This window comes from Lagenorhynchus albirostris, chromosome 5 (genome assembly GCF_949774975.1).
Source record: "Lagenorhynchus albirostris chromosome 5, mLagAlb1.1, whole genome shotgun sequence".
Classification (NCBI taxonomy): domain Eukaryota; kingdom Metazoa; phylum Chordata; class Mammalia; order Artiodactyla; family Delphinidae; genus Lagenorhynchus; species Lagenorhynchus albirostris.
The window spans coordinates 23,025,129-23,040,799 of record NC_083099.1 but is presented as its reverse complement, the minus strand read 5'-3'; the positions used below and the strand labels follow the sequence as shown (position 1 = coordinate 23,040,799).

General features: G+C 39.4%; 1 protein-coding gene across 13 annotated transcripts in view; it reads right to left on the bottom strand.

Moving 5' to 3' along the window:
• The window catches only part of SLC9A9 (solute carrier family 9 member A9), a 658,568-nt gene that overhangs the window by 380,531 nt on the left and 262,366 nt on the right, over positions 1-15,671 (bottom strand). For all 13 annotated transcript variants that reach the window (XR_009540645.1, XR_009540648.1, XR_009540646.1 and 10 more), the window contains one exon: positions 2,889-3,004. Coding sequence is in view for 9 of the 13 variants with exons in the window: in XM_060149673.1 (XP_060005656.1) it covers positions 2,889-3,004 (116 nt within the window). In the remaining 4 variants the exon portion in view is untranslated. The remainder of the gene's footprint in view (positions 1-2,888; positions 3,005-15,671) is intronic.

The following is a 15,671-nucleotide window of genomic DNA, read 5'->3' as shown; positions in this document are numbered from 1 at the left end:
ATATGAATTTGTGATATTATTTCTCCTTCAAAACAAATAAAAATATGTAGAAACAATGACCAATACAATAGTAATGAAAACACCCAGTGTCCACATTTTGTTCTCTAAATAAATTTCCCGCTTAGAAAGAACCAAGTCTTCTTAGAGAAATGTCTGGTTCTAAGTCAGGGTACAGGAAACATACAAAATAAGGTTGGAACATCTAGTCCTGCTCCAAAACAAGAAATCTACGAGAGACTATTGGGTTTGTGGCAAAAGGATATAGGAGAAACTTGAAGAGGCTCCCAGTTGTCAAAGATGGAATATTTTGTTCAAAAAGTATAATTACAATAGTAGATTGAAACATATCAACTATGTTTAAATCCATGTGTTGACATGATACTTTAAAAAAGCTCCAAACCACCTCCCTGATCATATGTGGGAGATGATAAGCAACTCATTATTTTGAAAATTAGAACATTAGTAAGTAAACAAAAAGAATAAATAATTTATCCTGATTTTTTGTTCAAATAATTATCACAGGGTACTCAAAAAGTTGATCTGGAAAACTGCTTCTTTCAGGAGAGTACCAGCTAATACATGCAAAATGCAGGACAGAATTAGCATACCACTAGTTTGTAACCCCTAACAAATTCTAGACTAAGCATAACCATCAACAGGTACTAAAGCCATTAGCTAAAATGGGGAAGTCTAACATTAAGAGCTTCTCAAACTTTACTGTGCATATAAACCACTTGAGGATATTCAATTCTAGAACCTGATTCAGTAGTTCTGGAGTTGAGCCTGAGATTCTGCATTTAAAACAAACTACCACATGGTGCCAATACTGCTGGGCAGAGGGCCGTTCTAAGAAAGAGAAGAACAGCCCCTAGTATCCGGGAGCTGGCCTGGTACTATCAGCTGGGCTTTGTTGTTCTCTTGTTGAATGTAAACAATTTCACAGAAAACATCAGACAGGTTTACTCTGTGACCATGATGGATCAAGACAAAAACAAGCCTACTGTGTAATCACATCTAAACACAAAAAATGAACACTGTCCAAACCACAACATCCCTATCTTGGCTATTATAAGTGGCGCGGCTTTTTTACAAATTGTAGCCTTAGTCTCTATTCAGTCTTTCCTCCTGCCGGATAAGACTTACTAAAATGCTCAATCACTCATGCTTTCTGACAGCATCTAATCCAGAGCAAAGACCCAATTCCTTAAGCCTTCCCTAAAATCACCAAGCATAAGCCCAAGTCCTATAACAAGTCCTTTCTAACCCTCTCTGAGATGTCCCATGGTTCCTCTGGTGAGCATTCTCTTCATTACAACATGTAATAAACACATATTGTTCAACTACAGGTGTGTTCTGGTGGTCTTTGCCGGAGTAGCAATTCAGTAGTGTGATGGATCAGGCTGACAGGTGAGTCACTAAACAGTATGTGCTTCCTGATGTGATGCTATAGAGATTCATAGCAAGCATGTAATCTCTTTTTTTTTTTTTTTTTTGCAGTACACGGGCCTCTCACTGTTGTGGCCTCTCCCGTTGAGCAGCACAGGCTCCAGACGCGCAGGCTCAACGGCCATGGCTCACGGGCCCAGCCGCCCCGCGGCATGTGGGATCTTCCCAGACCGGGGCACGAACCCGCGTCCCCTGCATCGGCAGGCGGACTCTCAACCGCTGTGCCACCAGGGAAGCCCCAAGCAAGTAATCTTGCCAAAAAAGATGAACGCTGATCTGATTAAACCTCTAGATTTAACCATCAGTTTACAAGAAATACAGAAGCTAGAGGAACATTTTAAGCAACCATATTTAATTCAACCATGAGACAATTTGCCTTTTTTTCCAACAAATAAGTGACAAGAAAAATAGAAGATGGAAGGGGAACATATAGATGAAAAGAAACTCAGTAGTCATATCCACCAATTGTAATGTGTAGCCCTTATTTGGGTCCTAATTTGTACAAACTACTACACAAACTAATAATGATAATGACAAAAAGACAATTGGGGCTATTTGAACAGAGCCTAGCTCTCTGATAATATTAAAAAAGATTATTAATATTTTTAGGTTTCATTATGACAATGGTCATTTTTCAAAACATTTACAAATAAAATGATATGCTGTCTAGGATTTGCTTTAACATAATTCAGTCATAGTGAGAAGGAGTGTAGAAGGGTATACATAAAAACATTGGCCATATTTGATAATCATCATAATTTGCTAATTTTAAGGGTATATGACAATTCTTTTTATTATTCTCCCTATGTTTAATATGTTTAAAACGTTACATAGTAAACAATTTTAAAAATTATTTTTTACCATTTAATTCAATAGAGCTTTTTTTTTTTTTTTTTTTTTTTTTTTTTTTTTTTTTTTTGCGGTACGCAGGCCTCTCACTGTTGTGGCCTCTCCCGCTGCAGAGCACCAGGCTCCGGACGCGCAGGCTCAGCAGCCATGGCTCACGGGCCCAGCCGCTCTGCGGCATGTGGGATCTTCCCGGACCTGGGCACGAACCCGTGTCCCCTGCATGGCAGGCGGATTCTCAACCACTGCACCACCAGGGAAGCCCCAATAGAGCATTTTTGAAAGAAGAAAGTTAAATAGAGAGAAATTAAGGACCACAGCTCAAAATGGCTACATATTCTACAGAAATAAACAGTAATGAATTTTAAAGAGTCTTTCCCATTACTGAAATTGCTTTCAGAACTATTTTTTGAGAGGTGTTAGAATATTCACCTGTTTCTTTTCTCTTTTTTTGTAATCACTAACAGATATGTCAACTGCAAGTGAAAAGGAATAAGGAATATTATTATGTAGACTCAGGTGATGGTCATCAGAGAAAAATTCAATTTAAATGTTTGAGTCTTAGAAAGAAGGCAACATATCATTTGGGCAATTACCTGGATCCGTAGCAGACATCAGTGAACCAAAAAACAAACAGTCAGTGAAATGAAAGTCTCCATTTTTCAGCTGGTCAGCATATACCATGGCCTTCACAAAGCCATACATAATTAACCTGTTGAAGAGAAAAATATGATCTTCAAACATCAACATAGCTGACATTCTAATGGGCTTCCTGAATAAGCATGAGGCACAAATTACCACTATTCTGCCTATTTGTAGCCATGCTAGTTCTCAGTACACTGTACCAAATATCACAGTTTATTCACCTGGCAAAAGGTAAAAGAACATTTTATAGTGTACTTCAGTGAAAACAAATCTCAAGGATATAAAAAATTATCTGTGAAATATGGCATAGCAAATCATACCCACAAATATAGTGGCTGGGTTGACATCTGTAAATGGATTGCTTTTCAGTTTTACTGTTTTGTCTGCTAGGGTGTCTGCAAAGGGTTCAAGTTTCAAGTCTGTCACTGTGATGAGAAGGATACTGGCCACTCACAGGGCACTCAGTCAACCAGTTACTTTACAATAGATGAGTCTCTACTACTGGTGGTGTCAGGACAATTCCACACCAGGTGGAGAAAACACTGTTAGGTTTAGAGCGCCTGTAACTTCAACACACAGTTGAAAATGAATCTTGAAATGGTTACATTTTGATCTTGCAAAGAAAACCATTCTTTTCATGAGATTATGTTTACCAAACCCATGGAATGCAAATTATCTGTTTTGGTCATCATTTGCCACCCTATAGCTTTTAAATTGTATTTAATTAACTGATTTTTCTAAATCCTAGTGGAGGAAACACAAAAATTGGTGAACTGGACCACGGTAGAATCACTGAAAGTGACTGTAAGAGTCCTTAGAAACCACTGACTCTCAGACCGATAGACTGTTGCTTAGATATTCACACGTATTTAAATTAGTTTCTTGAAAAATGTTCTAGGGTTGTGAGCATGACTAAAAAGACTAGAAATCAGATATTTGAAATTTTAATGACAATGAGAATGTGGATATTTCAAATTCTCTTATGAAAAATTTCTCTATGAGAGAATATTTCAGACACACCTGCATTTAAATCCAGTTTCTACCACTTACTAGTTATGTGATTTTAGGGCATTACTAAAACCTTCTGAGGTAGGGAAAAGAATTATGGTTAGTCTACAGAGCTGTTTTAAGGATTATCTGAGGTAATATAAATTTGGGTTTTGACACATAGTAAAGTCTCAATGAGATTATGACTGCTAATAGTAATTATCAAAATAGGTAATATTCACTTTCTATATCTATTTCTTCACATGTTTTAACTCATTTCATCCACACATTGATCCTACAAGGTAGGTACTATTTGCATTTTACAGATGAGAAAACTGAACACTGTGTGATCAAGTAACTTGCTCAAGGTGACACAGCTATTAAATTGTGGAACCCAGACTTGAACTGAGAAATTTGACTCCAGATCCCGGGCTTTTAATTCCTACATCATATTGCCTACATGAACAGTTCCATATTGTACATTATATGTTATCTCATACAGTATACTCTTAGCTAGTCCATAAGGTGGTTGTTCTATATAGGACAAAGGTGCAGCAACGGAGTATCTGCAAGAACTTGGAGATACTGCTACCCATGAGCTGAACTATTAAGACAACCACATGGGTTTGAGCAGAGACCCAATATTGCTGTGAAGTGTGTGGATTCTAGCAGGGGAGGCTGAAGCTTAACTAGGCTGCAAGTGTTAACATATCTGAGAAAGCCTGTGTCATGCAACACAGCAATTGTTTCTGGGAAGAGGCCTCAATCATGGCAGCTCACCTGCACTTATCTTGGGGAGGGCATTCTGCTGGTTACCAGGGTATGCAGCCTCTGGACAGGTTAAGAGTAGAGTCATTCAGCTTGTTTATTCAATAGATATTTATTACTGAACCCCTACTATTGTCAGGCTCTGTGCTAGGTGTTTAGAATACATCAGTGAACAAGACAAAGATCCCTGTCCTTATGGAGCATGTCGTTTATAGCAAGGCAGATGGCAATAAATATAATCATAGATTTTAATTATATATGTTATCCGCATCACCCTCTGAATTAGAATCTGCAGGTCTGATGAACACTGAGACTTTCTGGACAGTCACAACATTACCAGGGAAATGCTCTCCGAGAGTCATCCCTTCAGCCTCACCTGGTGTTAACCTGACTTCACCACAGTTCTTCCTCATTTGAGCTACACTTCCAATATGGAGCATGGATAGGCTCTGGAATCAGTATCAACTTTATGACCTATGACTATATTTCTGAATTCTATACCCATTAGTTAATTTTACAAGTTAGGAATCTGAGCCTCAGAATTAAAATGACTTGCCCCATATTGCCCTACAGAAGCCATTAGATTGGGTAAGATAAAAAAAATATATGCATGCATATATATTACCCAGGCTTGGGAAGATTACTTGGAAACTAGAAACCTCATGTACTATTGATGAAAATAAAATTGAAGTCTTTATAAAAGCCAATTTGACAATTTATTTTAAAAGTATTAAATTTTTTATATTCTGTAGTTTATTAAATGATTTTCTTTGAATTTTTGCCAAGAAATTAATCTGAATACACACCAGAAGTTATTTAGTTTATTTCAGATTATTACTATTCATGAGTGAAAAATTCAAAGCAATCTAAATGTCCAGTGAATAAATTACAGAACACACATATAACAAACTAATATGCAACTATTAATACTATATACAAGAGTGTATATTAGGCATAGAAAAGTAAATTGATAAAGCAAATTATAAAGTGGTAATATATAATAATTTCTAATTTTATAAAAATTGAATATATTTAAGCACACATATAAACAGAAAAAGGTCAGAAGCATATAGTCTGGGATGTTAATAGTGGTTATAAAATGACATGTGACTATTTTCTTTTTTCCTATTCTGCATTTTTCAGTTCTTTCTAAATAACAGTCATAATAAAAAAATAACAATGTACATTAGTGAGTGCTATTATGTGACATGACATGACATTCATTATGTCATTTAATCTTCATAATACTTGAGTTAGGTACTATAATTATTCCTTTTTACAAAGGTGAAAATCAGGATTCAGAGAGGTTAAGTAAGTTGCCTAAGGTCACAGAAGTTAGCTTATGACAGAGCTGGATTTGAACCCAGGCAGTTGGATGTCAAAACCTGCATACACAACCACCATTCTATAGAGATTCGGAATTGTTTTGAAATCAAGAGAAACACATGTGCATGTACACACACACACACACACACACTTGCACACACATATACACATACCCCTATACACATAGTTTGTTTTTTTAAAAAAAAGAAAGTAAATGATTTGTTTACTCCAAATCAACCCCTGGACACAAAATAACTATAATTCCAATATCTTCCTTGAGATAATACCTTAAAAAGCAAGAAAAACAGAAAAAGCCCAGTGCAGTATGAGCTCAGTATGATCATTTTGTTATTATTACCAATAACAATGGTCATTGTCACTGATAATTATAATGTCAATAATCAGTGTGTATCTATTATGTGCCAGGCACTTTTTTTTAAATAACTAGCTATTGTTATTGTTGCTACATCATTGTAACTAACTAATTATAACTGTATTAACTGGGAGGATAAATAAATGAACCCACTAGCAACCACCACATTCTCACAGGGTGGTATGTTCTATCAGTGCTTCACAGAAACTATTTCAGATGGCTCAGGATACAGGAAAGATGTGGTCTGATGGGGAGAGGGAAGCCAGTGAATTCCAGTGCACGCAATGCTGTGAAGATGGTGGACCCAAGTGAGATGTCCTTCTGGGGTCAGCCTGTGCTTAGGGACAGCCCAGGTCACAGGGATGGGCAGAAGCAGAACTGCCATATAAAAAGCAAAATTGCTGATAATATTGATTTCAACAAATATTCACTTAGTGCTATTCTTTAAAAAGCAGAGTGCTTATGCTACAGAGGATACAAAGGTGCAAATCCATGACCCGCCTTCAAAGAGTAGAGTTTCACAGGATGGCAGTCATGTCACTTACAGAAGGCATTGGGTAAAAGAGAATTTGAAGAAATGTCCTACACAATGCTCCACATACTCACTTTATTGAGTGTTTGTGACACACGTACTGATTTTAAATTTCATGAGCTTGTTTCACACTATTAAAGTTCCACACCTAAAGGCATGTTGCAAAAATGTTTCAAAACAAAAAGTTCCAGAAGGCTCAATTGCTTGGATGATTTTTAAGTATGCCATCTTAGTCTCTCTCAGTATTTTTTTAAAAGAATACATCTTCTTTTTTAAAAATAGTCTTGATCAAGCTATGAATAGATCTACTGGAAAAAGCAGTTTTTTTGAATTGCTAGAGATACGCAAGGGGAATTGCTGTCAGTTTGGAAACAGCTGTGTGGACCAGGCCTCTTAACTGTCAGAAGAGCCACATTCCTGCCTGTGAAAGCTTGTGAAACAGACCATTACATGGACCTCACTCTGCAGTGGGAAAGCCCAGCACCAACAGGCTCTGATAGCAAAACAAAGATTATAATCTGCACCTAAATTTCTGATTTCTATACTCAAACATTTCCTCTGGATAAGCATCTTTATTTATTTGTTCACATTTTACGGATAGTTTCAATCTCACAGTTTCTTTTTTTTTCTGGGTCATGCATTCAAGAGCAATACCCCACTAGAGAAGTCATAAATTCTTTTTTTTTTGGCGGTACGCGGGCCTCTCACTGCTGCGGTCCCTCCCGTCGCGGAGCACAGGCTCTGGACGTGCAGGCCCAGCGGCCATGGCTCATGTGCCCAGCCGCTCCCCGGCATGCAGGATCCTCCCGGACTGGGGCACGAACCCGCGTTCCCTGCATCGGCAGGCGGACTCCTAACCACTGCACCACCAGGGAAGCCCCATAAATTCTTTTTCTTTACAGCTTTACTGAGATACAATTCACATATAACATTGTGTCAGTTTAAGGTATACAGTAAGATGATTTGATATATGTATGTATTGCAAAATGATTACCACAATAAGGTTAGTTAGCATATCCATCACCCCACAGTTATAATACTTTTGTAGGTGGCGAGAACTTTTAAGACCTACTCTCTTAGCAACTTTCAAATATACAAGATAGCATTATTAACGATAGTCACCATGATATACATTACATCCCCAGTCATCTTATAACTGGAAGTTTGCACCCTTTGACCATCTTCACTCACTTCTCCCACCTCCCCCTTGCCCCCTGCCCCTGGCAGCCACCTATCTGCTCTCTGTTTTCATGAGAGAACTCATAATTTATTAATGTTGGGGTGGATGGAATTGGGAAGGTCTTCTAGCCAAATTCATTCACTCATGCATTCATTAATTTGCTCATTAACTCATTCATTCAACAAATAATATCAACAGACATAATTCCTCCACTCAGGGAGCTTATATTTTATTGGGGGAGCCAGATGTTTACTAGCTAGTTTATAATTTATTATTTTAACAGTATTGTGGTTAAGTCCTATGGAGAGAAGTACAGATTGCACATGTCCACACTTCTATTAGCTGGGAACAATAAAGGGGGACTTTATTTTATAGGAAAGATTACACATTCAACTTGAGAAATGTTGAGATTGAGAAGCTGGTGAGCCTGTTGGGTATTCAGAGTTGGGTGTGAACGAAAATGTGAAGAGAACATAAAGTGGACGAGGGCCCACGATTGATGCCTGGGAACTCCAGCATTTGAAGATGAGGTAGAGATGATGAGGAAAAGAGGATACAAAGAATCGGTCAACAGAGACATGAGTGGAAATCTGGTAGAGTGTCACAAGAGTCTAGAGAAGAGTGTTTCCAGAAGGAGGGTATGATACATAGGATTGAATGTTGCCAAACGAGCCCTTTCATTTAATGTCATTAGGAATGTGGGAGCTAAAGCGAGATTAGAATGGGTTGAAGAGCCCATGGAAAAAATGAGGAAATTGAGACAGGCAACATACCCATCCTTTTGGGAGGTCTGGCTATGAGGGAAATCAGGTCTGTCTCCAGAAGGGGGTTTAGGGTGAGACTTGAGTTGATCTTAAATATGTGGGGAAGAAGCTGTGAAGAAGCTCACATCTCATGGGTGCTCACAAACAGGAGTTACAAAATAAGAATTCTGCTTTGTCAAGAGTAGTGGCATGAGATGATGAGTCTGATTTTAGGTGAAAGGGTCTGTAGGATCATTTGCTCCTAGGTATCAAAGAAATGATTCTCCTCTTTTGTCACTGTTTTTCAGTTTGTGTGTGTGTGTGTGTGTATACACACACACACATGTTAATATATATATAAACTCATACATATATATGATAGTAAATTCTCTCTATATATATTTTTATATATAGTATTTAATATGATAAAAGCCTTTACTAAGGCTTATGAGAAATGCAAAGATAAGTCAGGCATGATTTCCATCCTCAGGAGGGAGAGACAAGTCACCTACAAAAGCAGAATATGTGACAGAAAGTGTTATGTGTCCTAGGTGAGTTGCAGATCAAATGCACTGAGTTCACAGAGGAGAAGCAGCTCTCTTGGGGACTCAGGAAAGGCTTTGAGAGGAAGGTGGCATATTTGATGAATCTGAAATATACACTCAAGTAAGGAGACTGCCAGCAATATCCTATCTATATGTGAGATGCCCAAACTACTGATTTTCTTCCCCTAGAATGCAAAACTGTTCCTACTGAAGGTGGTTTCTTCTTGGATCAATAAAAATACAATGGCCAAAAAATGAAATCTCTCCTTTAGCAATCCAGGAAACCATATGCCATCTGCCACCCACTGCAGAGATGGCGGGGAAAGGCTTGTCCTGACTGAACTGTGACTCTATTTATGGTCTTTATCTCAGCATCCAGAGTGGGCTGCTTGGCCCCAAGAAGCCCACGAAGCCTGTGGGTCCTGCTGTAGCTGAGTCAGGTGTTAAGATTTCATACACTAGATGACCCCTTGGCCCATTCTACTTTTCCCACCAGTCCCAAGACTTTGTTCCTTCTGTTTTAGTGAAAGCTGAGGAGAGGAGGGTGAAGGAATCAACTGGGTGGCTTGTGGGCATGATAAAAGAAAATAGGGGATCGGGTGAAGCCCCACTCAGCTTTGTTATGGTGACAAGTGAGCTCCTGTCCAGTTCCTCTATCAGATTACCTTGTACCAGCAACTAGGAAGAGTGCAGACTGCCTGCCCTTCATCCTCTTTCCTCTGAAAGGGGTAGAGGGAGAGAGGATTAGAGGAAGGGAAAGGTTGTATCCAACTTTTCTGTCCCTAAGTGGAAAGAGGAGGCTGGTTAGGGAAGGGGGTGGGGGTAGGAGGAAGAGGAGAGATGAGGGGAGGGTTCACTGTCAGGGGCATAAATGCGTGTGTCAGGGCTGGGAAATTCTATGCCGGAACATTTGACCGCTCAAAAACTTTGTTTGCGACAGTCATCAGCAAGACAACTGTACCCCCATGGCTTCTACTCTCCTACTTTCTTCTTGGCTGCCAACCCCATGGAACTTTAATTCTTTTCAAGGCGCTGAACTGTCATTGGGTAGGTGGCTCTCTGGCCCTGAAATTTTAAGGAATAAAAGTATTTGGAATAAAAATGGGGGAAGGAGGAAGGCAATGAACATACGAACATTTGAGTTCCTACTCTGTAGAGCTCCCATGTGAGTGCATTTTCTATATTTTTTAAATCTTCACACACACACACACACACACACACACACACACACACACACACACACCACACACACACCAGTTGGGCAGCCATCAGGAATCTTATATTACAGACAAGGAAATCCAGCTAAGGATAGAAATGAGATTTAAATGTATGTTCCTTTCTACCTTTTAGTATAGGACACTGTGTAGAAAATTTAAGATATCTTTGCCTTGGCTTCCCAAATTTTAAAAGTCAATTACTATATTCTTTGTTTCTGAAAGAATGTTTTTAGCATGATACATAATGGGACCAGCTTTTTAAGTGTTAGGAATGCCTTGAAGACCTTGCTTTTCGGCATCAAATTTGGCTGTAAGAGGGTTTGGAAAGCACCATACCTTCCATGATTTTCCCTTTAAGTCAGTTCTATAGCAGGCTTCCTATGGGCCTAGAAGAAAACATGGTCACCATGTCTTTTCAAGAATGGAAATAGACATTTCTCCAAAGAAGATATACAGACTGCCAACAAACACATGAAAGAATGCTCAACATCACTAATCATTAGAGAAATGCAAATCAAAACTACAATGAGATATCATCTCACACCAGTCAGAATGGCCATCATCAAAAAATCTAGAAACAATAAATGCTGGAGAGAGTGTGGAGAAAAGGGAACCCTCTTACACTGTTGGTGGGAATGTAAATTGATACAGCCACTGTGGAGAACAGTATGGAGGTTCCTTAAAAAGCTACAAATAGAACTACCATACGACCCAGCAATCCCACTACTGGGCATATACCCTGAGAAAACCATAATTCAAAAAGAGACATGTACCAAAATGTTCATTGCAGCTCTATTTACAATAGCCCGGAGATGGAAACAACCTAAGTGCCCGTCATCGGATGAATGGATAAAGAAGATGTGGCACATATATACAATGGAATATTACTCAGCCATAAAAAGAAACGAAATTGAGCTATTTGTAATGAGGTGGATAGACCTAGAGTCTGTCATACAGAGTGAAGTAAGTCAGAAAGAGAGAGACAAATACCGTATGCTAACACATATATATGGAATTTAAGAAAAAAAAATGTCATGAAAAACCTAGGGGTAAAGCAGGAATAAAGACGCAGACCTCTTAGAGAACGGACTTGAGGTTATGGGGAGGGGGAAGGGTGAGCTGTGACAGGGCGAGAGAGAGTCATGGGCATATACACACTAACAAACGCAGTAAGGTAGATAGCTAGTGGGAAGCAGCTGCATGGCACAGGGATATTGGCTCGGTGCTTTGTGACAGCCTGGAGGGGTGGGATGGGGAGGGTGGGAGGGAGGGAGACGCAACAGGGAAGACATATGGGAACATATGTTTATGTATGACTGATTCACTTTGTTATAAAGCAGAAACTAACACACCATTGTAAAGCAATTATACCCCAATAAAGATGTAAAAAAAAAAAAAAAAAAAAAAAAGAATGGAAAGGGTGCAGAGAGGAGGTTGTGATGAAATGCACTGTTTTTTAACCATGGCTGGGGTCTGAGGCTTTGCGACCTTGGGATCCTTGGAACAAAGTTAAGTGAGTCCATTTTTCCACATACTCTACTGCTCACTTGCCTGTCAACTTGTCACTTTCTTGGACCTCCCCAGAGGCCCTATAGCAACCTACATAGTTGCCTGCAGGGAAACAAGCTTCCCTCCTGTTAAATGCTTCATAGTTCTTGGAGGAAATGTGATATAAATCCCAAGCATGAATTTGGAATGAGCAGAAGTCACAATGCTGAAATGCAGTAAGATGTTGAGATCTACTGAAAGGTGAACTAGACACAGGTGAGAACTTGACCAGGCATCCTAATTGTGTGTCTACTCAGATCCACTTTCTGGGAGTACGCTGGCTCATCCAGGGGTGAAATAGGATTGCTTTTGAGAAGACTGAGAGGAACAATGAAGGCAGTGTGGGAGTCAGTCACACTCACTAAAAGCATCAGGTACCCTAAATGACAACCTCCCTTGCAGTTTGTCAGCCTACGCCAGCAGCCAGGGATGCGTGGCCCTTACAGTGCTCTGAGTCATCTCAGCTCTCTCTACAACCTGGGCACTCTGCCTTCTCCTTTCAGAAAACCATGCCTAATACTTACTGGATATAATCACTGCTCTCTTGCTGCCATTCCTCTTTCAACTTGTATCCCCACTGTCCACCCTTTGATGTGGTTAACAAACCTCTCTTCTTTATTTCATCCAGATCCTACATTCCACTCATGCATTCTTTGTGTGCCTATCTTACCTGACTAATTTGAAGAAAGACAGCACATCTGGACTGTTCTGCCTTCTTCCCTCTCTGTTCCCATCTCCATTATGCACACATTACCCAACCTTGCTAGATACTAAAGGTTACAAAGATGAATCTGATACGGCTTCTGCCCTCTAGGAGCTAATAGCTCCTAGAGAAGGGACAAGCTAAGTGTGTAAATAACTGGACTACTAAGTAAAAAATAACAAGTTTGGTAAGAAAGCTAAAGGGATAGCTCAGGGGAGGAAAGGAGAACTATGGTCTGGGGGAAGAAAGCACTGGAGGTGCATATTTCTTGAAGGACCAATGGGGTCAGACGTGAGTTGTAGTCATGTAAAGGGGTGGTCACTAAGGAAAAGTTAACATGGGCCACCAAAGCAAGTGGGTGGCAACACATGAGGTGTGGACAATGAAAGTTGGGTAATTTAGTGAGATGGATCCTTCCACTATGAATTACTACATAGTCTAATTCAACAGTTCTCCAATTTTGGTGCATATTAGAATCACATAGGGAGCTTTGAAAATCATGATGCCCAGGCTACATCCCAGACCAAGTATCTCAGAATCTCTGTAGGTGGGACACAGGCATTAGTATTTTTTTAAGTTCTTCCACTGTTCCACTATGCAGCCAGATCTAGAACAAGTGTTCTAAATCACATCATGTCTCTAGTGCCCAGACCAGTCACCTAAGGATCAGCCAGTAGAGTGTGGCCTGCCTTCTGCCTTTCTGATGAGCTCCCAGGTGCTGATACTGTGGGTCCCATGTCACACTTTGAGCAGGAGACCCTAAAGGAGGATGCTGCTAACTCAGCAAAATCACTGAGACTCTTGTATACATTCTGGCTCTAATGGTAAACTCTAGGCAGCACTCTGAATTCACACATGGAGCCTGTCTGAGATGCAATTAATACAGGTTCACATACAGATAAGCACCTAATACTTACTACCCACTGCCTGGTGACTTGGTCTCCCTGCTGATTTGTGGATGAGTGAAGAGGCTTATTGAATAACATATGAAGGTTCAAGGTACTGTTACCTCTCAGTTCCAATCTGGAGCTCTTTGTAGAATAAAATTTAAAAAGAGGTGGGGAAGAGGGAGTGAAAGAATGTCTCTCCCAGTAAAATGTAAAATTGAACAGACTTCCATTATGCCTTTGATTTACAACTCCACGGAGACTTCTGTCCTAGGTACAGAGACCCACCTTTCACTGACACAGGGAAAGAGCTGGGTGACTGCTTTGGTCTCATCACATCTGAGGCTGGTCACTGCAAAGTTTTACTGAGTCTTCAAAAGTGATAAAGGGTATCTTCAAGCTTTTCTTTTTAAATATTTTTTTTTACTCTTAGCAGAAATTTGCATGTCTGTTAAAGGAATACTATGCCTGTTAAATAAAAAAAACCCATTTCTTTGCTTTGGGCTGAAATATATCAACTCAGAAGCTCTGGTTGGCAGTACAAATACGTGTATGTACGTGTGTGTGCATGTGTAATGCACACATGCACACACACATATATGTATACACATATATACATATAATCTTTGATTAATAACAAATGAGCTTGTACAAAATCTAACTATGAAATTCATCCCGGCTAAAGCAGCAAGAGAGGAGCCTGCTGCCCTGTATAGTTAGGCCCTTAGCCACTACTTTTCATCTTTAAAAACACATGCATGACTGTTGCCTCACTTGCTCTCACCCTTCCTGGGAGGTGGATAAAGTCAAGCTCCATTATCCTACTTTCACAGATGAGGTAACCGTCCCAAGGAGCTTAGCAGCCTATTACCACCTCACAGCATTTGCTCCACCATTTTTCCTCAGATGTGAAACTGAAACACTTTGGAACCAGTTGTTTAGATCTGGGGAAAAAAACCCAAAAAACTTAAAAAATTATTCAACTCAGAATCCCTATTTAAAAATATAAAAACCACGACTCACCTAGGTTAGTGGCTTGGTCAAAGTCACACTGAACTCGGCTGGTAGGGGAGCCAGGACTGGAACGCCAGTTTTCTCCTAAAGAGGTTTTACCAGAACTGGCAGATACCAGAGATGCTCTGCTGCCTAGGATTTCCGCAAAGGGAATAGAACCTGTGATTTGAATATAATTTGCCTAATCTATTATTCCCAGAAAACTTCTCATCCCTTTTCATATTCCCTAAAGCATATTTATGTTCTTCAGCTGTACCATTTGGAACCCTAAAGCCAACTGCTGGTTGCAACAGAATGTAAATAACCAGAAAATGCAACTCTCAGGATTTTCCCCAATCAGATGAATTTTCCAGCAAGTAGGAAGCTCATAAATAATGTAGATGTTTAAAACATATTTAGCCCAAAGTAGGATGTTACACTATTCACTGTTTGACTGATGGCTTTAAAATATATTATCATTATTGGTGACAAGATAGAATGAACAATATATCTTGTGAGTGACGAAAATCAAACATTAATTCCTTGCCCTGATTCTTCTTTTCCAACCATGTCAATATATTTTTGAAAACTTTTTGATCTAGAATGGAGAGTTTCCAATGGTCTGTTTTGCTTCTGATGCATGTAATACAACTTCTTACTTGACATTCCTTTGTAGTTGTAAAGTGAATTTCTTTTGGAATATTTCAAATCAATTATCAGAGCCCAGAGACAGATTGTTCTCATGGGCTTCTCTACTAATAACAGAGTTTACCAACTAATCAAATATAGAAAAAAAATCACCCAGATGATTAAGAGAACAAGAAAACAATAAAATACTTAGTGCCATAAAGAAATTATGTATTCCCCTATAGATCCTGAGCCTTGAGATCACTACTGCTGTTCCCCATCAACCCAGCAACACAAGCATTTCA